The sequence below is a fragment of the Syzygium oleosum genome, unplaced genomic scaffold (assembly GCF_021117445.2).
Source record: "Syzygium oleosum isolate NSW1041296 unplaced genomic scaffold, Sole_v2.1 Sole_v2.51, whole genome shotgun sequence".
Taxonomy (NCBI): Eukaryota; Viridiplantae; Streptophyta; class Magnoliopsida; order Myrtales; family Myrtaceae; genus Syzygium; species Syzygium oleosum.
This window is the reverse complement of record NW_026607535.1, coordinates 815923-840646: the sequence shown is the minus strand read 5'-3', so window position 1 is coordinate 840646 and position 24724 is coordinate 815923. Positions and strand designations below refer to the sequence as shown.

The 24724-nt window shown below is 40.0% G+C and overlaps 5 protein-coding genes across 5 annotated transcripts; 4 read left to right on the top strand and 1 right to left on the bottom strand.

The window, feature by feature from the left end:
• The first annotated feature begins 3968 nt into the window (after window positions 1–3968).
• Window positions 3969–4966, top strand: LOC130136823 (peroxisomal (S)-2-hydroxyacid oxidase GLO4-like). The gene is made up of 3 exons (XM_056307198.1): window positions 3969–4085; window positions 4321–4427; window positions 4657–4966. Exons 1-3 carry the CDS (start codon window positions 3969–3971, stop codon window positions 4835–4837), a joined length of 405 nt encoding a protein of 134 aa, XP_056163173.1. The 3' UTR covers window positions 4838–4966.
• A 6302-nt stretch (window positions 4967–11268) lies between these two features.
• LOC130136813 (peroxisomal (S)-2-hydroxyacid oxidase GLO4-like) lies at window positions 11269–15892 on the top strand. Its single transcript, XM_056307176.1, has 12 exons — window positions 11269–11299; window positions 11620–11767; window positions 11856–11980; window positions 12065–12111; window positions 12183–12260; window positions 12357–12481; window positions 12597–12654; window positions 13327–13389; window positions 13668–13737; window positions 14932–15032; window positions 15278–15381; window positions 15608–15892. Exons 1-12 carry the CDS (start codon window positions 11269–11271, stop codon window positions 15786–15788), a joined length of 1131 nt encoding a protein of 376 aa, XP_056163151.1. The 3' UTR covers window positions 15789–15892.
• Window positions 15893–15907: 15 nt separating this feature from the next.
• LOC115669281 (RNA polymerase II transcriptional coactivator KELP-like) lies at window positions 15908–18360 on the top strand. Its single transcript, XM_056307177.1, has 3 exons — window positions 15908–16223; window positions 16949–17054; window positions 18038–18360. The coding sequence occupies exons 1-3, from the start codon at window positions 16170–16172 to the stop codon at window positions 18130–18132; spliced, it is 255 nt and encodes an 84-aa protein (XP_056163152.1). The 5' UTR covers window positions 15908–16169; the 3' UTR covers window positions 18133–18360.
• Window positions 18361–18751: 391 nt separating this feature from the next.
• Window positions 18752–20665, bottom strand: LOC130136817 (uncharacterized). Its single transcript, XM_056307181.1, has 3 exons — window positions 20332–20665; window positions 18925–18990; window positions 18752–18839 (listed from the first exon to the last, which is right to left on the bottom strand). Exons 1-3 carry the CDS (start codon window positions 20575–20577, stop codon window positions 18819–18821), a joined length of 333 nt encoding a protein of 110 aa, XP_056163156.1. The 5' UTR covers window positions 20578–20665; the 3' UTR covers window positions 18752–18818.
• A 289-nt stretch (window positions 20666–20954) lies between these two features.
• On the top strand, window positions 20955–23658 carry LOC130136816 (uncharacterized protein PHLOEM PROTEIN 2-LIKE A4-like). Its single transcript, XM_056307180.1, has 3 exons — window positions 20955–21256; window positions 21415–21533; window positions 23176–23658. The coding sequence occupies exons 1-3, from the start codon at window positions 21053–21055 to the stop codon at window positions 23549–23551; spliced, it is 699 nt and encodes a 232-aa protein (XP_056163155.1). The 5' UTR covers window positions 20955–21052; the 3' UTR covers window positions 23552–23658.
• Window positions 23659–24724: the final 1066 nt, after the last annotated feature.

Genomic DNA, 24724 nt, shown 5'->3' with positions numbered 1-24724 from the left:
GCATCCTAGCTCAACTAGGGCATCCCGGCACTAGTTTACCGAGGCATCCGGGCTCAACCCAGACATCCATCCTGGCTCAACCAGGGCATCCCGGCTCAACCGAGGCATCCCGGCTCAACCGAGGCATCTCAAGGCTAGCTCACCCGAGGCATCCGGGCTCAACCAAGGCATCCTAGCGCAACTAGGGCATCCCGGTACTAGTTTACCGAGGCATCCGGGCTCAACCCAAGCATTCTAGCTCAACTAGGGCATCCCGGAACTAGTTTACCGAGGCATCGCCTCCAATGCTATGTGACGACGGTCTTCTTCTTTTATTTAGTGATCACACATCATGGGTCACACAAGCCGGTTTATTATCTTGATTTCATTAGTCCATGCAATCAAGCCTAAAGGCGTGCCGTGCTTGTGTAATCATGATCTTTAGAACATTCGTCTAACATGTGGGTCGCAGTCAAGGGCACATGGTTCGGTCCGCCATGCCGAGCGCCGGCTCGGAGTCGAACTTGGCCCGACTCTACATATCCCAATGTAAACCCGTACCAAGCCGAACTCGTCCCGTGACGCCACAACAAGAGTACGAGACCATACGACACCCCGTTTCGTGACTCGTACGTGCTTTAACTTATGATTATAAAGCAAAACAACAAGCATTCATGCAAACATCAAGCATCACAGACATTGTCACTACTCGAGCCAAACTCGTAACACCACGTCATATCCTCTTATAACTCAACAAGTATGGATGAGAACATCAAGCATGGTAACAAGTGATGTGTGCAATATAAACAACAACACGCAAGTCTCAACAAAGGTTCGGGTGAGAACTCAAGCCAACAACGCATCATAACTTCCTATCCCGAGATTAGGGAATCCACTTACATGACGCGTTCCAACCACGTAACACACCGCCCTATCCAAGTATTAGGAAATTCACTCACCTATAATCACTTATAATCACAAGAAAACGTCTACGGCGGTCGGCGGCAGCAAATAGCGAGAGAGAGAGAGAGAGAAGTGTTTGGTGTGAGGGTGAGAGATGAGAGAGAGGCGTGAGAATGAGAGATGAGAGAGGAAGAGGAGGTGGTGTGTGTGTTGTGAGGAAAAGAGAAGGGTGCTTCTATTTATAGGCCCCTCTTCAACTTGTTCACCAAGATTTGATCGACTTGCTTACCAAGCTTTCATCAACTTGCTCACCAAGTTTTGACCAACTTGCTCACTAAGTTCTTGCTTTCTAGAACCGTCTTTCTTGTCTCTCGGTTCCCTCTCGGTTTCCCCCTTCGTGTGACCTCCAATCAAAGCTTAGCATAGCTCATTTGAAAGCTCAGAATGAGTACATTAAATCACCAGAAGACATCATATCGAGATTCCAACGTTCTCATATAGAAAATGATGAATCTTTGAAATCTGGCAAAACCGGCAGTTTTTGCACTGTTCTAGAAATCGGGCTTAAAAACATAGTAAATGAATTCCAAAAATTCCCAAATTTGGATATGTCATAAAAAATACATTAGAAAACATTTTCCATGAAGAACAAGAAATCTGAATCTTTTTGTAAACAGAAATTTTAATAGCTCAAAGACAGACTAAAAACAATTCGTTGGGACAGAATTCTCGCTTCTCAAAGTAAGCTCTTTCCAGAATCCAAATCATCTCTAAAAATTCCCAAATTTATTTATGTTATAGAGGAAGAATTTATTAACAACTTTTGTGAAGGAAGTTTGTTCAAACTCAGCCTAGAAAAGTTTGTATAAAATCGAGAAAATGTAAACATCATAGAAATACCCATTCTGGGCAGTTTTACACGGTTAGAAATTAGGCTATCGTACTACTCATATTAAGTCCAAAAATTATGAAATTAAAGTATGTAAAATTTCAAGATGTTTCGAGAAAATTTTAAGAAGAAAGTGTTTGGAAATTCGGATCACAAAAGTCTCCACAAAATAAAAAAATAAAGGGGTACAGACGATTCGAATCTGGGTTTTTCAGAACAAGAGTAACATTAGTTCTGATTGGGGAAAATTTCCAAACTTAACCCATAGCCATTTCCCGGGGACTGAAATTGAGGATGTTACAGAGGCTATGACCCTAGCGTGTAACCTGATTAAAAAGATCTCCAGCATCTGCCATAGAGATCCGGATTCCAGAGCAAGTGTGGATTTGTCAATTTATTGATTACTTGAGCCTGTAAGTGTTTAAATGCCTTGCATATGCGCATGTTAGGGATGATGGAGTTGAGGGAAAAAAATTGCATATTCCTAGGCTATACCTGAGGGATGAAAGGTTATTAGCTATGGTGTTCAGATCCTAAATCACCTGGATTCATTGTCAGTAGATATGTAAAATTCGATGAATCAACAATGCCATGGTTAGCAAGGAAACTCATAGCTGATATTGTTTTCTGACATAGTGCCCGGATGTCCGGGCCTATCTTGGTCGGACACCCAGCCCCCGACACGGACCTGATCCAAACGCGTTTTGAACTCTATTTTTTGTTTTTATTTTAATACCTATATTGTAAGAAAGCTAGAGAGCTTTTGAGAGGAGAGTGAGAAAGATCCTTTCTTGCAATTGATTCTTGTGGATTCGGGTGCTATTTAGGAGTGGAAAAAACTTGGCTAGTACGAATTAGCCATTGTAAATCTTCTGTTTGCCGATTACAGTGGAACCTTCTCATTGACTTCTCCTTAAGAAGACAAACTACCGAACCATATGAGTTTTCTGTGCTCAGTTTTAAGCTCTACAATTTATTTCTTACTTGAATTGAATATTTGTTCTTCGTTTTGCATTAGTTGTGACAATAGTTGATACAAAATCCAAACTATGCAATTTAGGTGAAAAAAAAATCTCCCAAGAATAGCAAGGTCAATTAAACTAGGAGTGAAATCTCGATCAATCGTTCTAGACTTTCCGGCTGCATTAGATGACGAGCAAATCTTGTATTCATCTTGTGAAATCCTATGTACATTTTGTAAAGCAAATAAAAAATGACTAAGAGATATTAGTCTGATGCAGTCCCGCACGTAATTGATTACTGTATTTGGAGAATGCGGATAATGCTAAACAATGACTCAGAGTAAACAGGAAAAAGAGATAGCCCGACTAATCAATTCAAGAATTCTTTATAGTTCAGGCCAGTCTGTTGTTGGGGAAATTTGATTGCTGATGAAGATAGAGAAATAGTCATAGATTCTTGATGCTTTGATACGTGATGACAATCACTCTCCTTGAGGTGTTTAACCACATTTGCATACATGACCAAAGGGATCATTGTATTTAAAAGGAAAGTCAAGAATGACTGGCTTGAGAACTTGTCAACTGTGCCATAATCTATTTTTGCATTCTCATTTGTGCTAGATTTGATGGAATTCGTTAGGAGTTTTCAATAGTACAGATTCGTGTGCGGGCTGTTGTTTTATTTTATATGAGGTCTATAGTGAGCACCACGTCATTGCCAGTTCATCACCCTATAAACAGTTCCATCAGTATTATACAATACATCGACACCATAGCGAACAGTTAGGTACGATTTAATTGACATGGAAGGTCAGGATAGTGTGAAAAGCAGTTTGAGGCTTTATGTAGAACAGAAAAAAAATCCGCGCAGGAGAATTTTGTGATAAATTGGGGTTTGATTGTATATCTAGTTTGTAGAGTGTGACCTCTAGCATTAAACTTTGAAGATTCTTCAGTTCATCTTGAAAGGAAACGACATTATTGCTCAATTAGTTTGGTAGTTCAAACACCAGAGTCATTCTGTTGGGGAAGTCGTATGAGTTAGGAATTTTGATGGTAATGGGATATTGTCTTTCTTCATTTTGTCATCGCTGCTATCAAGACCTTTTGTTCTCTGATATTGGATTGAAGCATCTTATTCATCTATTGACATTTCATATTGCTTCTCAGTATACTGTGTCTGTTGTTACTACTATTGGTTGTTGCATACTCGATAACCTTATCAACAAGCTTGTATGCCCCCATTGGCAGCAATTAAGGCAGTGGAGGCAGGTGTAGCTGGGATAATTGTCTCGAATCATGGAGCTCGACAGCTAGATTATAGTCCAGCCACGATATCGCCTTCGGAAGAGGTGCCTATTTTTACTAACTCCTTTGTCCGGCGAGTTTAATAATAGATTCGAGAATTTGGAGCATTTGGAAACGCTTGGATAAGAGTAAATGCACCCGGTTTTGCCCCCTGAAAATAAAGCAGAGTGGCATTCAGTTTCCCTCTATTTTTACAAATGCATGAAAGCTTGTGCTGCAGCAAGTCATCTATATCAAACAGCATTTTGGTCATGACTTTTTTTAAACCTTCGTTTGTAGGTTGTTCATGCAGTCAAAGGGAAAGTCCCTGTTTTTGTTGATGGAGGAGTGCGGCGAGGAACAGATGTTTTCAAGGCATATTGGCCCTTGGGGGCACAAGCGATCTTGTTACAATCTTTTATAATTAGTTTGGCACATTCCCGATATTTCTCGATGTGGACTGTCTGCTATATTAGTAAGGGGTATCGTAACAAACCCTTGAGGTATTTGGGTGATAATATCGTGCCAAGTTAATAGAAACTATCTTTTCACATTACCAAAACACCTGAATCACAAATGAACAAGTGCCCTAGGACAAATGTTGACATTCTCCTAAATAGTGGTCTTCTTACAACAGATAGGAAGGCCTGTAGTATATGAGTTGGCGGCAAAAGGGGAAACTGGAGTTAGAAGGGTCACTGAGATGCTGAAGCATGAGCTCGAGCTTACGATGGCACTATCTGGATGTCCCACCATAAAGGATATCACCAGGGGCCATGTCATAACAAACCGCGAGAGACTTCGTTCCTCTCTCTAAATTCACGCTGCAGCATCCATGAAAATAAGATTCACATAGTCAAATGGACAATACCCTTGTTGTATTATCGCTTCTAGTTTGCCATGTTATGTAATTAGTTGTGATGTTTCATTATCAAAAATAAAATTGGAGTCAGAGTAAGAGCATCAGTATAGATTGTGATGGTCAAAGCTGGTTTTTTCTTGGTTCTTTAGTAGATGTTAATGTTCAATAGTACTTTTGAGCATTAAATTTGAAGCATAAAATCCCTGTAAGACATGAAATTGATCTGTGACTTCCGACTCTAATACCTTCCAATAAATTTTGTCAAGTCTGTATCATCACGAACGCCCCTCTAAATGATGCGAAAGAACCGTTCTTCCCCACCACAAGAAGGCTGGGTAAGATTAAGTACAGACATAAGTGCTTTTCAGAAGTTGTTAATAAAATGGATGCTCCTGTGGTCTTGCATTTCCTGAGAACATATTTTTGCCCCTACTCTCCTCAGCAGGCTTGGGGCCTCTGTTTATTAGCTGATACTTCTACCTTCGCAGCCCAAGCCAGCACGTCATAGCCTTTATTCCCGCATGTACTCCAATGAAATTTAATTTTAGCCTTTTATTCCAACACAAGGTTCACATTGACAAACCAGATTGAAGATTGTCCCGCAAAATCTGGTAAGAGATTCCCCAGTCATATACATTTCCCCAGAATCCGCTACGATGTTAATGTTAGAAAGAGTCAAAGTTGTTTTTTATGTTTTTCAATTAATAGCTAGTCGTGTGTTTCTGTTACTTAGTGGGTCCTAGTTTTCAGGACTTAGTTGGCAGCATGTTGCTGCACACGTTCACCATTTTGAATCAAAGTAGTTGCTATTTTTGTTGGGATCTCTTCTGTTGATGTACAGCCTATAAAACGGCTAAGTTGTTAATTTCAATAAGATAGACGAATGCAGTAAGCATCTTCAACCACACAGTCTCTCCTTTCTGGGTTTCTTTTTGGTGCTTGCAAAGCACAGCCATCTTCTGCATTTTTACTGTATCAGTGGTATCAGAGCAGGTTAGCAAAAAAAGAAAGTGAGGGTTGAGTGTTGAGAGTTAAACACGTGAGGAAAGAGAGTCTTGCCGCAAAGTTTTTTTTCTTGACACTTTGTTTGCAGCAGCAATCATGGCCACAGATTCCAATTTTGTCCAACCGGCAATCCCTCGCTTTGATGGTCATTATGACCATTGGAGCATGTTGATGGAAAATTTTCTAAGGTCCAAAGAATTTTGGGAAGTTGTTTCTTCTGGAATTCCTGAACCGGAAGAAGGAGCCACGTTGACAAAGCAAAGACAATGACGGCTCTAGAAGCAATTAGGTTGAAAGATCTTAAAGCCAAGAACTATCTCTTTCAGGCCATTGACAGATCTGTCTTGGAGACAATACTTTGCAAGGATACTTCCAAGCAAATATGGGATTCTATGAAAAAGAAGTATCAAGGCTCTGCAAGAGCAAAGAGACAACAACTGCAAGCTCTTCGTACGGAGTTCGAAACGCTACGAATGAAATCAGGGGAATTGGTCACAGATTATTTCTCAAGAACGATGGCAATCGTTAATAAGATGCGAATCCACGGTGACAAGACGGAGGATGTCATCATTGTTGAAAAAATTCTTCGATCCTTGACGCCAAAATTCAATTTTGTTGTCTGCGCCATAGAAGAAGCTAAGGATATTGAAGAACTTTCAATTGATGAACTGCAAGGTTCTTTATTGGTTCATGAACAGAAGCTCCAACACCAAGATACGGAAGAACAAGCCTTGAAGACCTCTACTAATTTCCGTCATTCTTCAGCAACAAGAATGAATAATGGTAGAGGGAGAGGAAGAGGATTCCACCAACGCAACAGCACCATCAATCCAAGAATTGTAGGCTCTTCTTCTAATGATGCACGAAGTGGAGGTCGAGGTTGGTATTCAGGTGGTTTCAAGCCAAAACCAACAGATAAATCTAAAGTTGAATGCTTTAGATGCCACAAATATGGACACTACAAGTCCGAATGTCGAACCAATCTTAGTCGACATGTGGAAGCAACAAATTTTGCTGCAGCAAATGAAGAAGAAGGAGAGAAGCTCCTAATGGCATGTCAAGAGAAAGAAATGTCTTCACCAAATTTATGGTACCTTGACACTGGTTGTAGTAATCATATGTGTGGCAACAAGGAGGCATTTTCTTCTATCGATGAAACCCACCGCACAAAAGTGAAGCTTGGAGATGATTCTGCCATTTCAGTCATGGGAAAAGGTACTGTTCAAATTTCTTCAAGAGGGAAAATGCAGACCATTAATGATGTTTTCTATATTCCTGAATTGAAAACAAACCTCATGAGTGCTGGCCAATTACTTGAGAAGGGGTATGAAATTGTATTTAGAGGTGGAGTTTGCAAGATTTATGATCAGCAGCAGAACTTGCTTGTTCAAGTTGATATGACATCAAATAGAATGTTTCCTCTTTACCTTCATGATTCTGATCATGCTTGTTACGTGGCAAAATTAAAAGAGGAAGCATGGATATGGCATTTTAGATATGGGCATCTTAGTTTTGGTGGTTTGCGGACACTATACCAAAAGCAAATGGTGGAGGGACTCCCTGCTATCAAAATCCCATCAGAAGTTTGCGAGGACTGTGTTGTCAGTAAACAACATCGAGCTCAGTTTCCACAAGGCAAGGCGCGGAGGGCAAAAAAGCAGCTTGAGCTGGTTCATTCAAATCTTTGCGGTCCAATTTCACCGGTTTCTAATGGAGGTAAACGATATCTAATCACATTCATTGATGATTTTAGTCGAAAGGTGTGGGTGTATTTCTTGCATGAAAAATCTGAAGCTTTTGAAGCATTTAAGAATTTCAAGAGTCTTGTTGAAAAAGAAAGCGGCAATCCAATCAAAGTTCTTCGAACTGATCGTGGAGGAGAGTACAAGTCTCTTGAGTTTGATGATTTTGTACGAAGCATGGAATTCGTAGGCAACTTACTGTAGCCTATACACCACAACAAAATGGTGTATGTGAGAGGAAGAATCGAACCATCCTCAACATGGTGCGAAGTCTATTGCGAAGTAGTGGAATTCCGAAGAAGTTTTGGCCAGAGGCTGTAAATTGGAGTGTCCATCTCTTGAACAGAAGTCCCACACTTGCTGTTCTGAATATGACTCCTGAAGAAGCTTGGAATGGACGAAGGCCGACGGTTGATTACTTCAAAATTTTCGGGTGTATAACATATGCCCGCGTTCCAGATCAAAAAAGGAAAAAGCTTGACGATAAAGGAGTAAAATGCATCTTTCTTGGTGTAAGTGATCAAACAAAAGCTTACAAACTCTATGATCCTGTGACCAAGAAGATTATAATCAGCCGTGATGTAGTATTTGACGAAGAAAATTTCTGGCTTTGGAATGATCAAGCTGAAGGGGCTACACCAATTGTAGCTGATTTTGAAGAGATTGGCGAGGAAGACCAACAACACAATTTGGTCTCAGCTCGCAACAGTTCTGACCCTATTGAAACGGAGGAGCAGCAGCCCAATTCAGATATTGCTGCAACACATGATGAACGCCCCCAACGTCACCGACAAAGGCCAGCATGGATGAGAGATTATGAGGTGTCTGGAGTTGATCAAGGTGAAGATCCGTTAACTCACTTTGCTTTGTTTGCAGATAGTGATCCAACTACTTTTGATGAAGCAGTAAAACATCAAAAGTGGAGAGATGCAATGGATGCTGAAATTAAAGCAATTGAGAAAAACAATACTTGGGACTTAACAAATCTTCCCAAAGGCCACAAGACTATTGGTGTCAAGTGGGTCTTCAAGACAAAGCTGAACAAGGATGGTGGCATTGACAAATACAAGGCGCGTTTGGTGGCAAAAGGCTATAGGCAAGAATTCGGAGTGGATTACAAAGAGGTGTTCGCGCCAGTTGCGAGACTTGACACGATTCGATTGGTGATTGCGCTAGCAGCTCAGAGATCGTGGTCTATCCATCAGTTAGATGTCAAGTCTGCCTTTTTACATGGTGATCTCCAAGAACAGGTATTCATTGACCAACCTCCTGGATATGTGAAGCCTGGTTGTGAGAATAAAGTATACAAATTAAAGAAGGCTTTATATGGATTAAAGCAAGCTCCTCGAGCTTGGTACAGTAGGATTGAAGCTTATTTTTTGAAGGAAAGCTTTACGAAGTGTCCTTATGAACATACTTTGTTTATTAAGGTTGATCATGGTGGGAAACTACTTCTTGTATGCTTGTATGTAGATGATCTCATCTACACAGGGAATGATGGTGCCATGATGGAGACATTTAAGCAATCCATGATGCATGAATTTGAGATGACAGATCTTGGGTTAATGCACTATTTCTTAGGCATTGAAGTTAATCAATCTGCAGCTGGTACATTTGTTTGCCAAAAGAAATATGTGCAGGAGATTTTAGAGAAGTTTCAGTTGAAGGATTGCAATTCAGTTGCCACACCGATAGAGGTTGGATTAAAGCTCACCAAGGATCCTGGTGGAAGGAAAGTGAATAGCACTATGTACAAGCAAATTGTGGGAAGTCTCATGTACTTAACAGCAGAACAAGGCCTGACATCATGTATGGTGTTAGTCTCATCAGTAGATACATGGAGAGTCCCACCGAAAAACACCTTCAGGCTACAAAGCGTATTTTACGCTATTTGAAAGGGACATCATCTCTTGGGTTATTTTACAACAAAGGAGAAAGATCAGATTTGCTTGGTTTTACTGATAGTGATTACGCTGGTGATATGGATGACCGAAAAAGCACTTCTGGTTATGTGTTTATGCTTGGTTCAGGGGCTGTCTCATGGTGTTCAAAGAAGCAACCAATTGTTACTCTTTCGACCACTAAGGCTGAGTTTGTGGCTGCCACCTCGAGCGCTTGTCAAGCTATTTGGTTAAGGAAGATTCTTGGAGAACTTCGGTTTAAACTAGAAGAAGCAACGACAATTTTCTGTGACAACAATTCAGCCATCAAATTGTCAAAGAATCCAGTTCTACATGGGAGAAGCAAGCATATAGATGTGAAGTATCATTTCTTGAGGGATCTTACAAAAGATGGTGTGATTGATCTTGTTTTCTGCAGAAGTGAAGATCAAGTTGCTGATTTGTTCACAAAACCTCTTAAAATGGCCACATTTCAGAAATTAAGGAAGCTCCTTGGAGTTTGTTCGATGGATGCCTCAGATTAAAGGAGAGTTTATTTCTACACATTTAAACTGATCACTTGTAGTATCAGTTTAAGGGAGGGCATGTTAGAAAGAGTCAAAGTTGTTTTTTATGTTTTTCAATTAATAGCTAGTCGTGTGTTTCTGTTACTTAGTGGGTCCTAGTTTTCAGGACTTAGTTGGCAGCATGTTGTTGCACACGTTCACCATTTTGAATCAAAGTAGTTGCTATTTTTGTTGGGATCTCTTCTGTTGATGTACAGCCTATAAAACGGCTAAGTTGTTAATTTCAATAAGATAGACGAATGGAGTAAGCATCTTCAACCAGTGTGTCTCTCCTTTATGGGTTTCTTTTTGGTGCTTGCAAAGCGCAGCCATCTTCTGCATTTTTACTTTATCAGTTAAAGTGATTATATTGAGTATCAGACTCTATCAACTTATAGAACAGAAAAGACGGAAGAAATGGAAAAGAGAAGCGTATTATCATGAAAAACATTAAACTGGTACACATATAATAATTTTACCACAAACTGATATTTTGACCACCAAAATTTCAAATTAGTATACATATGACAATTTTACCCTCTGTAAGTTTCCATTAAATTTTACCGTCAAATTTATAAGTCGGATGCCACGTGGCAATTGACAGGTGTATCAGTTTGGGGTTTTACCATACCAATTTGTGATTTTTCGTGATATTAATCCAATTTAACGGAGGGCAAATTTGTTACAAATGTACAAATTTGGGGTTTTTTATGGTCAAAAAATTAGTTTGGGATAAATTTGTCATAAGAGTATCAGTTTGGAGTTTTTGATAGTCAAAAAATTAGTTTGAGATAAATTTACGGTAGGTGTTCCAGTTTGAAGTTTTTTGCGGTACTGACCTAAAGAGAATAAAGGCGGGCAGCCTTTCATTGGACGCGATCGCTGGTAATCAGTAAATCGCCCATCCCCAACGGTAGCTTCATTATCATTCTTTAGAGTGACTCCGGTCATTAGACCAGAGAGGTTTTGCTCCGTTCGTGTGAAAACCCAAGGCTCCCATTTGCTTATCCTGCGAAACATCGTACCCTTTGGATCCTCTCTCTTCTGTGTTTCGAGTGCGCAGCGCAGAGTAACTCCCCTGCTCCGAACTTTTTTGAGCATCCGTATGGCTGAGCGTCTGCGATGCAGAAAGATCGCATTCATTTTTTTTTATCCTTCTGCAGTCATGACTAGCGAAAAGATTATTGACGGTCATGCAGGAGTTTGTGACGAAGGTTCATGTGAGTAGTTAGGCTAGCGTGAGATTCCGAATGCCGTTGGGCTACGCGTTTTGATGTGTTCGTGTTCTGTAGTTATGACTATACATACGTCGAGGGGTGTGGGTGCATTACGATCGCTATTCCATACTTTTCACTCTCCTATTTAGATTTAGTGTGAATTCGTGTGGGCACATTTAACTTGCAATTATGCGGATAGTTTATGGTAAATTGTTTTAGACCTTCATTTGCGTGTGTGTGGTCAAAAAGGCACCGTACCGTTAGCTTAGCAGCACCCTTAGGAGAAATTGTTAAGCTGAGGTAATAAATGCTTAAATTTTTATTCAGGAAACATGGCCGAGGATCCTGTCAATGTGAATGAGTATCAAGAATTGGCTAGGCAAGCCCTTCTAAAAATGTATTATGATTTTTATGCCGGGGGAGCAGAAGACCAGTATACACTTCAAGAAAACACGGAAGCCTTTCGCAGAATAACGTAATGACTAATGAATGCTGGTCAGATTTAAATCCGCAGCAACCATATTATGTTGTTCGGTAATTCTCAACACATGTATTTCTGACAGGTTTAGGCTGAGAATCCTCATTGATGGGAGCAAAATTAGTTTGTTGACTATTCTATTGGGCTATCACGTTTCTGCGCCCTTTATGATTGCTCCAACTGCTAGGCATAAGTTAGCACATCCTGAAGGTGTGAAACCTGAATTTTTTTGGAGGAACTCTTTCGCATGTTTGCTTGTTTTGATTTTAGCGATGCAATTTTTCCATCTTCTAGGAGAGGTTGCCACCGCAAGAGCAGCTGCTGCATGTAATGTCATCATGGTAATAGATTACCAAATACTTTTAATCTCAATTTGCTGCTATGACATACTCAATTCACCTCTTTACTCTAGATTCTTTCATATATGTCCATGTGCACTGTAGAAGAGGTCGCGTCCAGCTATGATGCCATTCGATTCTTTCAAATATATATAAGCATCTATTTGATTAAGAATCTCCAGTTTTCTTGGCTTTGTACATTCTCCATTAAGATTTAATCTCAATAATTAATGCATCTCCTTATGCAGGTATACAAGAGACGGGATATTACAACTCGGCTAGTACAAAGAGCTGAAAGAAGTGGATCCAAAGCTATTGTTCTTACTGTTGATGTTCCCAGACTTGGCAGAAGGGAGGTAGACATAAAGAACAAGTAAAATGCTTTCCTCTACCTCTCTCGCTTCCCCATTCCCCTGGGGCATGGATATCATGGTCATGAACAAAGTTCGGGTACAGTTAAACTCTCTCTCTCTCTTTCTCTATGACAGAATGATAGCGCCTCAGTTGAAGAATTTTGAAGGTCTACTCTCAACTCAAGTTGTCTCTGTGAGTGAATGATTTCTTTTCTACTTGAGGATCTGACAATAGCAATATAATTTTACCTATTCAATGGCCATGCATGCATGGGGAGATATCTATGTTCTTAATATCTCATCGACCAATCTCCTTTGATGGCATCGAGGCTGTTTTCATCATTATCTTCATGCCCTGCTATATGCTGCTCTCTTTTTTCGGTGTCTGTAACTCTTTTTGGAATTAGCAAGGTCGCAAAACAAAAAGAAATTCTCACTATGGCGTTGATGTTTGTGGATATGGTATTAGGCTCAGCCTAGAGGAGATTTATTCCATGAGCTCTGTGCTTCTCTTATGCAAAGCTTGCCCTTGGGGCAAAGAGTATTGTATTCATTGACGCTCTTTTCTTTATAACTGTTCAGTTTGATTATATCTGTGTCTGGAGGAGTTTTTTTATAGTTCATTTGCTCAGAGAACATAATTTTTTACCCTTGTATCATGGGGCGAAGAAACAAAGGGTTCGGATAACGTTAGGCAACCGGAAATGTATGGTTAATACTTGACCGATGAAGACATTTTCACTGCCTAAATAACCTCTAGAGAGATATCTCAAATTTTTGTAGTTTTGTAAATGAAGAAATTAGGCATAACATCTCTCTCACTCGCTCTCCCCTTTATTTTTTTTGCCTCCGCTGCAATTTGCAGGATGAGGGTTCAAACGTAAAAGCTTTTGCTGATTCAACTGTTGATGCTTCTTTGAGTTGGAAGGTGAACCTCCATACCATCTTAAATTACTTTGTAATTAATCCTTGAAATTTATTCTGGGATGATGTTTCATCAAAAGAATCGGGTTTTCTGAATGAATGAGATGTGTGAGGCAGTGTCATCCAGCGTAGAAATAGGTTTAATAGCTATCTTGGGATGACTTTTTTCATTCAATTTTCCCTTGTGGCCGTGACCTACAAATGATAACTGGATCTTTATAATGCCTCTATTTGCTTTATTTGGTATCTTGTTGGTCATGTAACTAAATTACAATGCTGCAGGACATTGTATGGTTGAGATCTATAACAAAATCGCCGATTCTGATCAAGGGAGTTCTTACACACGAAGATGGTAAGATCTAGGATTGTATTCTCAAGGAAAAGCAGTTGAGGATTCGTCCGAAGACCGTTTTGTGTCCTACTTTGAACTATAGCTTACTTAGCATATTCATTGCTTAAACCAGCATTCCAAAACCAGATCAGAGATTGAACCAAATTGCTGTCCCATACCAGTCTGAACTGATCGAAATCGGCCAAAAACTGTGGCTAAAACCTCCTGGTTTGTTTTTAAAAACACTAGCTTAAACGAGAAGTCTTACTTTTAAGATCATTTAAGACCTGGAAAAATTTGTACTATAAGGATCCTTTTAATCTTATCCAAAAGTCGAGAAGATATTACCTTGAACTTATTATATGTCTCAAATCAATCTGTCAACCAATTTTCAGGTAGCGTGATCATAACTAGCAACTGACAAGACTGTCTGTCTTTGAGCTAATTTGGCATTGATTCTCTTAATAGAAAATTCTTTTAACCACATACGCATACATGAGCAAAGGGATCATTGCATTTACAAGGAAAAAAAAAAAAAGTCAAGGATGACGGCTTGAGAACTCATCAACTGTGCCAAAATCTGTTTTTGCATTCTCATTTGTGCTAGATTTGATGGGATTCGTTAGGGTTATTTAATAGTGCAGATTCGTGTGCGTGCTGTTGTTTTATTGTATATGAGGTGGGAACCCAACTGTATACTGAGCACCATGTCATTGCCAGTCCATCACCGTGTTATACAATACACTGACACCATGGCGAACGGTTAGGTACGATTTAATTGACATTGAAGTTCAGGATAGTGTGAAAAGCAGTAAAAATTCGTTCAAGTGCAGGAGAATTATGTGAAAACTTGGGTTTTGATTGTATATCTAGTTTGTTGAGGGTGAGCCTCTAGAATCAAACTTCGAAGATTCTTCAGTTCATCTTGAAAGGAAACAATATTATGACTCAATTGGTTTGGTCGTTCAAACACCATAGTAATTCTGTTGGGGAAGTCGTATGAGTTAGGAATTGTTGGTAAATGGGCTATTGCCTGTCTTCAGTTTGTCCTTCCTGGTATTAAGACCCTGTGTTCTCTGATATTGGATTGAAGCATCTTATTCATCTATTGGAATTTACTATTTTGCTTCTCAGTATTCTCAAACTGTTGTTTCTACTATTGGTTGTTGCATACTCGACAACCTTATCAACAAGCTTGTATTCCCTCATTGGCAGCAATCAAGGCAGTGGAAGCAGGTGCTGCTGGGATAATTGTCTCCAATCATGGAGCTCGACAGCTAGATTATACTCCAGCCACGATATCGGTTCTGGTAGAGGTGCCTATTTTTACGAACTCCTTTGGTCGGCAGTCTTAATAATAGATTCTAGATTTTGGAGCATTTGTAAACACTGGATAAGAGTAAATACACCCGGTTTTGCCCCTTCAAAATACCTTCAAAATAAAGCACAGTGGTTTTCTGTTTCCCTCTATTTTTACAAATGTATGAAATCTTGTGCTGCAACAAGTCATCTATATCAAACAGCATTTTGGTCATCACTGTTTTTTAACTTTCGTTTGTAGGTTGTTCATGCAGTCAAAGGGAAAGTCCCTGTTTTTGTTGATGGAGGAGTGCGGCAAGGAACAGATGTTTTCAAGGTATTGGCCCTTGGGGCACAAGCAGTACTGGTACAATCTTTTAATTAGTTTGGCACGTTCATGATATTTTTCGACGTGTACTATCTGCTATCTTGGTAAGGGCCATCGTAACAAACCCTTGAGGTATTTGGGTAATCATATCGTGCCAAGTTAGTAGAAACTATCTTTTCACGTTACCAAAACGCTTGATTCACAAATGAACAAGTGCCCTAGGACAAATGTTGACATTCTCCTAATAGTGGTCTTCTTACTACATATAGGAAGGCCTGTTGTATATGGATTGGCGGCAAAAGGAAAAATTGGAGTTAGAAGGGTCACTGAGATGCTGAAGGATGAGCTCGAGCTTACGATGGCACTATCTGGATGTCCTACCATAAAGGATATTACCAGGGGCCACGTGATAACAGACCGTGAGAGATTTCGTTCCTCACTCTGAATTCACGTTGTAGCATCCATGAAGATAAGATTCACATAGGCAAATAGACAATACCCTTGTTGTATTATCGCGTGTAGTTTGCCATGTTATGTAAATAGTGGTCGTGTTCACTTCCACCCGCGAGCATTTCTGTCATTCTCGCGCTCCGCTAGGGTTCCAGCTGGCTCCCACCGTCTCTCCTTGGAGGTGCAATTCCGGCCGTCCTTCTCGCTCGCTCGCTGGAATGCCCCGCGTGAGATTGCCAGTGACATGGACAACAAGAAGTTGGTGCGAAACGTCCTGGAGTCGTTCCTCCTCTCCGACGCTGCAGGCGAGGACGGGGCCAAGGGCGGCCAACCTGACGTTTGAGGGGAGGCCGGCGAGGTCGCCACGGAAGCACCGATGAGGGAAGTGAAGATGGAGCTCGGCGAAAGTGGAGGACGCGTCATTTGTGAGGTTGAAAGTGAAACCCTATTGCATTGTAGAGAAAGTGAACTTCTTGGTCGTCACTTAGTTTTTGTCTGCTAATTCATGGCGAGACTGCAAATTGTGATCGAAAGCCATGGCTGTCTGGGTTTGCGAAGAGGTGCCAATATGTATTTCTTTGAGGTTCGGATTGCACACGCACAAGCATCTCTTGTACCGGACAGTCAAAAAGGCGAAGATGATAGTTCTGCAAAAGCTTTATCAGATGCAATCTCTTTGTTAGCTGAAGAAAATGGGATTATAGGCAAATTTGAATTGTAGCTGTCTAGTTTGCTGAGGCTAACTTAGGGAGCATGAAAGAGGAATCCTTACTCTAGAAGCCCTGCGGCTGCAAGTAACATCTGAATAAGATTGGTGAAGAGTAGACAAAGTGCAATCAACAGTACTAAATCCAATATTGTAGATTCTCACTTGGCAGTGGTAGATAAGTGCAAAAGGCAGTTGTAAATCTAACATTTTAGATTCTCACTTGGTGGGTAATGTCTCTCCTTGGATTTTTCATGGTTTTCCTTGATTGGCAATTGGGACTTAGCTCTAGAACCTCTAAAGGCTCTACTTGTGTTGCCGTTAAAACAGTTGGTACTGACTAGTGACATTTTCATTATATTCCTCTTGTGGCTGACTGATTATTCTGCATTCTGTGATTACATAAGCCACATCAACAACTTTTAAATCGTCATTTTATGTTGGTGTAGCTTTCAGATAGGAGGTATGTGACTCTTCAAGATTATAACGGCACAAATATGGTATCGATAAGGGACTACTATATCAAAGATGGAAAGAATTTTCCCAGTGCTAAAGGTGATTGCACATGTATAACATTCTCTCCTCTATCTAAATCTACAATGATGCTCTTGTCTATTTATTCTAGCTGGTTCAGGTATAATAATTGTGAGTGGTCTTTCTTACTCTTTGCTGCCTGTAAGCTTTCCTAAGGTTTGATGACAATGGTTTATCTGATCATTGATTGATGCTGCATATAACCGACACTTGTGTTTATGTCGTCAATATCTGCAATTCCAACTGCTTCAGTGGCTTTTGCTAAAAGAGTATGTTTGTCTCAGTATAATTCTTTGGGTTTCTATCAACACCGTGTCTCTCTTTCTCTTGTATTGACTCCATAATGCTGCTCTTTGCGTAAAGTCGTATAAATGTGTTGTGGTGGCCTCTGAACCTCTAACTATAAATATTTACTGTAATGTGCTGAGATTGAAATCCCATAGCAAGTCAACTCCTTTGGAGCTTTCTATGGGTTTGCATTGGCTGGAGAATTGTTATATGTGTAGAAGACAACAAAACGTCAAATATGATCATATTATTGAGGGAAGAGATACATGGAAGTTATGAGTGTGAGATGAGCATAGTAAGTAAGGAAGTGTATGATATACATTTACTTACCCTTTTCTCTATATCTCCAAGCATTAGAGCACTGTTGCACGGATGGATCTCTCTTTCTCTCTCTCTGCTCATCCAGCGTCCATTACCTTCGTCTCAAGCCTATATGGAAGGATGACACATCCGTGAACTATGTGAGAAGATTACTATAACTTATCTTTAGGTCCAAAAACTGTTTTTACTTATTTGTTATACTGCCTAGTCATAAATGTTAATGTTGTACATTGCTAGCTTACTTTTCTTTTGTCACACTAGATTTTTGTAGTCCTGTATGTTTTTCTGAATTTTATAAGCATTTTTGTCCATGTTTTAGCTGGATCTGTAGTTTTCCCTTTTTTGCTATCAAGCGTGTTTATGCAAATGTTAATGCCTGTTCCGATGCATTCTAGGAATTAGCTTAACAAAAGACCAGTGGTTAGCTTTGAGCAGCAGTCTCCCTTCTATAGAGGAAGCCATTAAAAAGATGGAGTCAAAATTAAGGTGAGCCACCATAGTCTCTGTGATTTGATGATCACCCACTTGCCCAGAAATTCTTATAGTTTGCAACTTATGAAGAACACACTTCCTAGAGAAAGATCATGGTTAGCGGAATAGTTTTATCCAATTTTACACAAAATTTGATTTCAATTTGTCATCTTTAAGTGTTTGAGGTTGCTTCCTCCTTGATCTTTACAACGAAGTGGGAATATAGGATATGTGATTTTGCCCGTGTTGTATATGCTTCTCTTGTTGAGCATTTTCTTGTGGGTGGGTTTGGGACGTGATTATGTGGAAATGGTGATCTTTCGTTTTGATTAACTACAACTGAAAAAAAAAAAAAGAACCTGTTAGAACCTGGAACCGACTCTGGAACCTGTAACAGGGTAGGTTCCAGGTTCCAGGTTCCATGTTCTGACGGGTAAGTTCCAGGTTCCAAAAAATGCGGAACCTGTACTCGAGGGTAAATTCCAGATTCCAGGTGGAACCTGTAAGGAACATGGAACCGCTCACCCCTATCTACTCTCCTCCTGCAGCCTCGGAGCCTCCGTCATTATTATTTTTTTGGACGAACGGGGCCTCTGTTTATTAACTGATACTTCTACCCTCGGAACCCAAGCCGCATGTACTCCAATGAAATTTAATTTTAGCCTTTTATTCCAACACAAGGTTCAAGAACATTGACAAACCAGATCAAAGATTGTCCCGCAGAATCTGGTAAGAGATTCCCAAGTCATACACATTTCCCCAGAACCAAACTTGGAACCCAGTAGAAGAAAATGAAATGAGTGAAGTTCACCTCCCCATAATCACTTGGCCAATGGTTGTGCATCAGTCTGCTCTGCTCTTGTTTGCGGAATGGATCCTACAGATGCAGAAAGATACAGTGTAGTTCAGACCGTAAAGTATCCACATAGACGTGGTGATGTTACATTACTGCACGTCAAGTCAGAATTTTTTTTTATTAAAGACAACATCTTTAAGTGGAGAGAAAATGCAAAGCGTGCAATATCATTTCACAAGCTCAGACTAATCTAGCTTTAGACAAACAAGATAGCACATGTATGGTTTCAGTTTTCACTACCTCTGGGCAGTTAGATGAACCTTAATCAGATATGTGGCTCAAGCAATACCGATTTACAACATGTCAACTTTTCATCGTCCAGTTTCTGTATGATGTATAATAGATGCTGTGGTTAGAAAGTTTCTGTGGAACATTCCTCATGACTCAGGAGAAAACCCAGCTCCTACCTCTAAAACCATGGCCATGTTTGCTACGTAAACTCAGTTGGAGGATGTTGGTCGATGCAAACAAAGTCAGGGCTAAGGTTTTGAAAGCCAGGTACTTGCAACATGGTAAATTTATGGGAGGTGACAAGAAAGATAACTAATTCGACTGTAATGGAAAACTTATTCAAGCGGGAGCTAGGAATGAGCCCCATGGTCAACTGCTTACCCTCGAGTCTTAAAGTAATTTCTAAACATCCCAGGCCTCAAAGATCTATTTTATACAGTCCGGAATCTCTCACAAACAGATGATGCCGCCAATAGATACATGCTGGGAGAAAAATTCTGGATGATAGAAGCATTCGGGTTCCGTATGCTCCAGTGGATTCATCTTATGCAAGGAGATAAAGATTCGAAAAGTTGGTCATCTTACTCGACCTCATATTTATCATACCATTGGTGATGGAAAATATACTTGACTACAGCATGATGAACATCTGGCTTATACAAGGCAACGCTACATCTTAATTAGGGTTAAAATGGCGAGCCCGATTAGCCGATGCAACAAGAGGGATACATTGTTATTGCCTGCAGCTAGAAGTGAGGAAATTGGTGAAGATTCAGGCCAAATAACGGCCGATGACGCTGATCTGTTGCAGCATCAATGCCGCTACTCGGCCCACAGCTAAACCAGTCCCTAATATGCAATCGAGCTCCATATCACTGTCCACGACAATCCGACGGATCATTCGGACGCTCTAGAAAGGCCAGATTTCTAACACCATCCAATCAAAGGAACAACGAAAGAAAGGCGCACACCCGAATTAGACGCAACCTGCACATGCAATCCGCCGAAAATCTATCAAGCAAGAGAAAAACCGGAAATTTGTAACGAAGGCAAGTCCGAAAGCAGAAGGGAAGCTGACGAAACAAGCAGAAACCGATAAGAAATCGAAAGGGGAGAGAGATTTGGATTTGCGTGCTCGACGAAGATGTGATTGGCAACGACCACAGTGGCCGCGACGCCGCCGAGTATGGCGGCGGGACCAGTGAGCAGACTCCACTTGCGGTATATCATCTTCCCCCGCTTCTCCTTCTTCCTCCCTCTCTCTCCCTCTGCGCGATCAATCTCTCCGCAAAGCTCGTTTTTTTCCAGGAAAAGGAAAAGCTGAAAAAGAAAAAGGAAATTGTAGAACCATGTAACATGGGCCACATGGATCGACATTGGGCTCCCATAAGGCCCTTTTCACCATAAACATCTGTTATTTATTTTGGCAAATGAAAGAAATGGGTTATATACATAAATGGATGAAGATTTGTTTATTCCGAAAAAAGAATTCTGTGAACAACCTTCTGGAATTGAAGGCATACATTTTGGCTTCTCTTCAATGCATGCATGACTTTACATACGCACAGACCATTATGTGAACTTAGTTTATGAATATTTTAAGTTTTGATCAAGAGGGTAACCCAAAGAAAATTTTCTGTTAAAAAACACAGAGAAATGGCTTCACTTATATTTTTCTTTTTTTTTGGTCAAAAAATGGCTTCACTTTCGAACCTTTACTTTTACGACTATTAATAGTGGCTCCATCGATATTGTTTGGGATAAAGAAACCTGTGTAGCTCCTCTCTCTCTCTCTCTCTCTCTCTCTCTCTCTACACGCCCTTAACAGGAGCAACATTGGCCACCTCCTGAAATGGAAGCTGAAGCTGAGATCCATGAAGAAGCCGAAGAGATGGGCTCACAGACGCCTAAGCAAACAGTGAAGGCAAGATCAAGAAGACCTCCACACAATTACGTGGCCATCGTGAAAGATTCCGACGTGCCCATTCAAACTTTCCCTCTCTACATGCTCTGCGATCAGCTCTACGACGGAGTGGTTCTGCAACAGGGGAAGAGAGTGAGCCTCTCTCTCTCTCTCTCTCTCTCTCTCTCTCTCTCTCTCTCTCGAACGATTTTCTTACCTTCATTCTGAATTATAAAAAAAAAGGAGATTTTTATATGGACTTTGATATATGCTGTAATTGTAGAAATGAATATGAAATTTCATCCTTGCAGAAGTACTGGGTCGACAGGCATCTGAACAAGAATTGCTTCATGGTGTTTGCGAGGGAGCTTGCAATTGCATGGGGCGACTCCGACAAGTACTGGGGATGGACGACCGTCAAAGAGTCCGGGTAAGAGTCAATATTCTAAAAAAGAAGAAAAGAACAAAGAAAATGAGATCATCATTTCTCTCGGAAAAAATCTGCTAAAAAAGAAAAAAAAAACTTTTTATTTCCTCGTTTGATCAAATTATCTTTATCTTGGACGAGATAAAGCGAATTCACCTCTTGTGCGCGTTCAGGTCATGGGCTGCAATGACTACTAGTTTGTTTTTAGCTCCTCGCTGCTTCATTTGAATAATTTATGTTCATCTGTACACAACCTGTGCAAAACATGAAGTGCACAAACTCTAATTGAGAAGTATGGATGTTTCAGTTCTGGTAATTGGTCAATGCACTTGTAAAAGAAAATTCTCAGGCGTGTGAAGTTGACTATTTATGACAGATTGTTTATCATATAAAAGCTATTATCATTTTCGCCTTTTAACCGGTGATGGAGTGTTTTGAGAGGGACACCATTCTTCTATACTTTTAGAGAGCGCCAAGACACTGTACGTAGGATCTGGACATATGTTTCCTTATTGCTGAATAGTTAAAGATGACATTCTAAGCATGACGGATCGAGGTACCCATAGGAACAGAATCCATCCACCATTTTGAGATGATCAAGGAGCCAAGAGACTTACAGTTTAGAGTAATTAAGTGACTCTACACATCGTTAAAAAAGAAATGCAAAGTTGAGATGGGTGACTGAGATGCAAGTCATATGAACAATTTCAACTGTCAAGTACCTCTTCATGAGGTCTAATTCTCTTATTCCCTTCCAACTTGCCTTTCGAGCATGTAATTGTTTCTAACATTGTTGAATGATAAGGAGATCAGTTTATAAACGCACAGTCCCTCACTTTATGCCGTTAGTAATTAGTGTTTTAGTTTGTCTATTTGTTGTTCATTGTAAAGATAAGTTTTGTACTGCACTGGATGCAGGGAGACAGCCCTTTTAGTCATAAAGGTTTTTAGGAAGCGTCCCAAGACCAATATACCTCATTGTAGAGACAATAGATTCGAGGTCCAAGTCTAGACTTACCAACATTCCTAGTTAAACTCACTTTCATTTGAAAGTTCAAACAATTGAATCTATGAACCTAGTAAATACGATAATCATTCTTATCACATCAATTATGCCATTAGAGATTCTGCATTGCTAACATCTTAATACGTGCATCTTAGCAAAGGAGACTTTAATGGGAATAATGACCAGCGAAGTGTCGACCACAAAACTTATTTCACTTGGGTGAAAATGAACTAAGCTGAGACAAATTGATTGTTAAAGTAAATTTCTTGAATCGCTTTAAGCGGGGTTATAATGAGCTATTCACAGTCTCGTTCTACCCATTGGTTCAAGTTTCTAGCTCGAACATTCTAATGTAGTATTAGAGCCATTCTGCGTATTTCAGATCCCATTTAATATTTCATTTCGTGTGTGGATCTCATTCCTTGCTATTTTATTCCACTTGCAACATAATTGTCCCTTCATTCCGGCATGCACTTCATATGCAAATATGATCTGCACTAGGAAAATCTATTGAAGCAACTCGTGTAGCTATTTGTCTTTTCTTTCATTTCATCGTCTAATTTGATGGGGGAATGAACACATTAGCGATTCTTCTTCTGTGAAACTCCAACTCCTGACATTGAACTTCAATTTTACCAGTAATGTGGATGTTGAGGTAGCTTCACTGAGAAGTGTGTGCTGGCTGGAAATCAGTGGGAAGTTCCGAACGATCATGCTCTCTCTGAAGACCTTGTATGAAGTTTCGTTGGTGGCAAAAATGACCGAGTCAAGTCGGGGTTGGAGCGTTCCTCTGAAGATCGACATTACTTTACCGGATGCATCGAAGCGGGAATGCATGGGGAATTTGCACGATAAGCCCCGCGGAGAGTGGATAAACATTGTGATGGGGGAATTCATGACGTCGTCCCAAAATATCGGAGAAATCAAATTTTGTATAACCGAAACCAGTCCTATTTGGAAAGAGGGGCTAGTCGTCAAGGGTGTTGCTTTTCGACCCAAAAATCGAAGTCAATAGGTGAGGCTTTGGCTATTAGTTTCTTATGTTCATAAGAAAAAAAAGAAAAAACAGCATTGATTAATGTATTGTTGTCACGACTCGCGTATGTTTGTGGGTACTGGTAAGCTTGCTTATGTTGTAACTGGTATGGTATGTTATTCTTGTTTTTCTTGAATTTATTATTATTATTGAAAATATGTCTCGAGTTTGAGCTTAAAAAGGAAACTTTCTTAATTTGAATAAGTTTCTTAGTTGGAGTAGGTTTCCTAATTTGGATCTAACTCTTGTCTAAATATAAGAAATGTGATTTATTGTGAAGAGTATGAAAGAGGAGCTTTTGCTTGTGAATTATATCCTGAGTATTTGAAGCCATAAAAATCTTGTGGTCAGATTTTGTGAATTCCTCTGTGAGATTGAGCCATTATTTTGCGAGTGATTATAGAGCTAAATACTATCGAATTATTAGGTGTAATTGGGGGCTTGGGAAGCACTGATAGTATTTGAGTGACTCAAGTGTGGTTGTAATATCCTTTATATCATTTGATCTATCAAGGAATTCGTTGCTGCTCTCTCTATGGACGTCAGTCACATCGATCGAACCATGTAAATTTGGTGTTTGATTTATTTTCTTTTTCTGTTTATTTTATTGTTCGGTCCATTCCTTTCGCAACAATTGGTATCAGAGCTAGGCTTGACAGAGTTGAAGCGAATCAATGTCGACAGAAGAAGGAAAAGTGAAAATTGATAGATTTGATGGGAAGTAATTTAGTTTATGGAAGATGCAGAATGAGAATTCTTTATACCAAAGGAAACTGCATTTAACCCTGTTTGGGGAGAAGCCAGAGTCGATGAAGTAAGCTGAATGCGAATTGCTGAGTAGATAAGCGTTGGGTGTTATTTGGTTGACATTGGCTCGTAACGTTTCGTTTAATATCTTGAAAGAGAACACCACTACGGGTTTAATGAAAGCCCCGTAGGATATGTGCGAGAAGCCCTTTGCGATCAACAAGATCTACTGGATGCGATGTTTGTTTAACTTAAAGATGGGTAAAGGTGTGTCAGTTGCTGATCATATCAATGAATTCAATGTGATTATTATTCAATTGAGTTCAATTAAGATTGACTTTAAAGATGAAGTATGTGTCTCGTTGCCCGATAGTTAAAATACTACAGTTGCCACTGTTAATAATT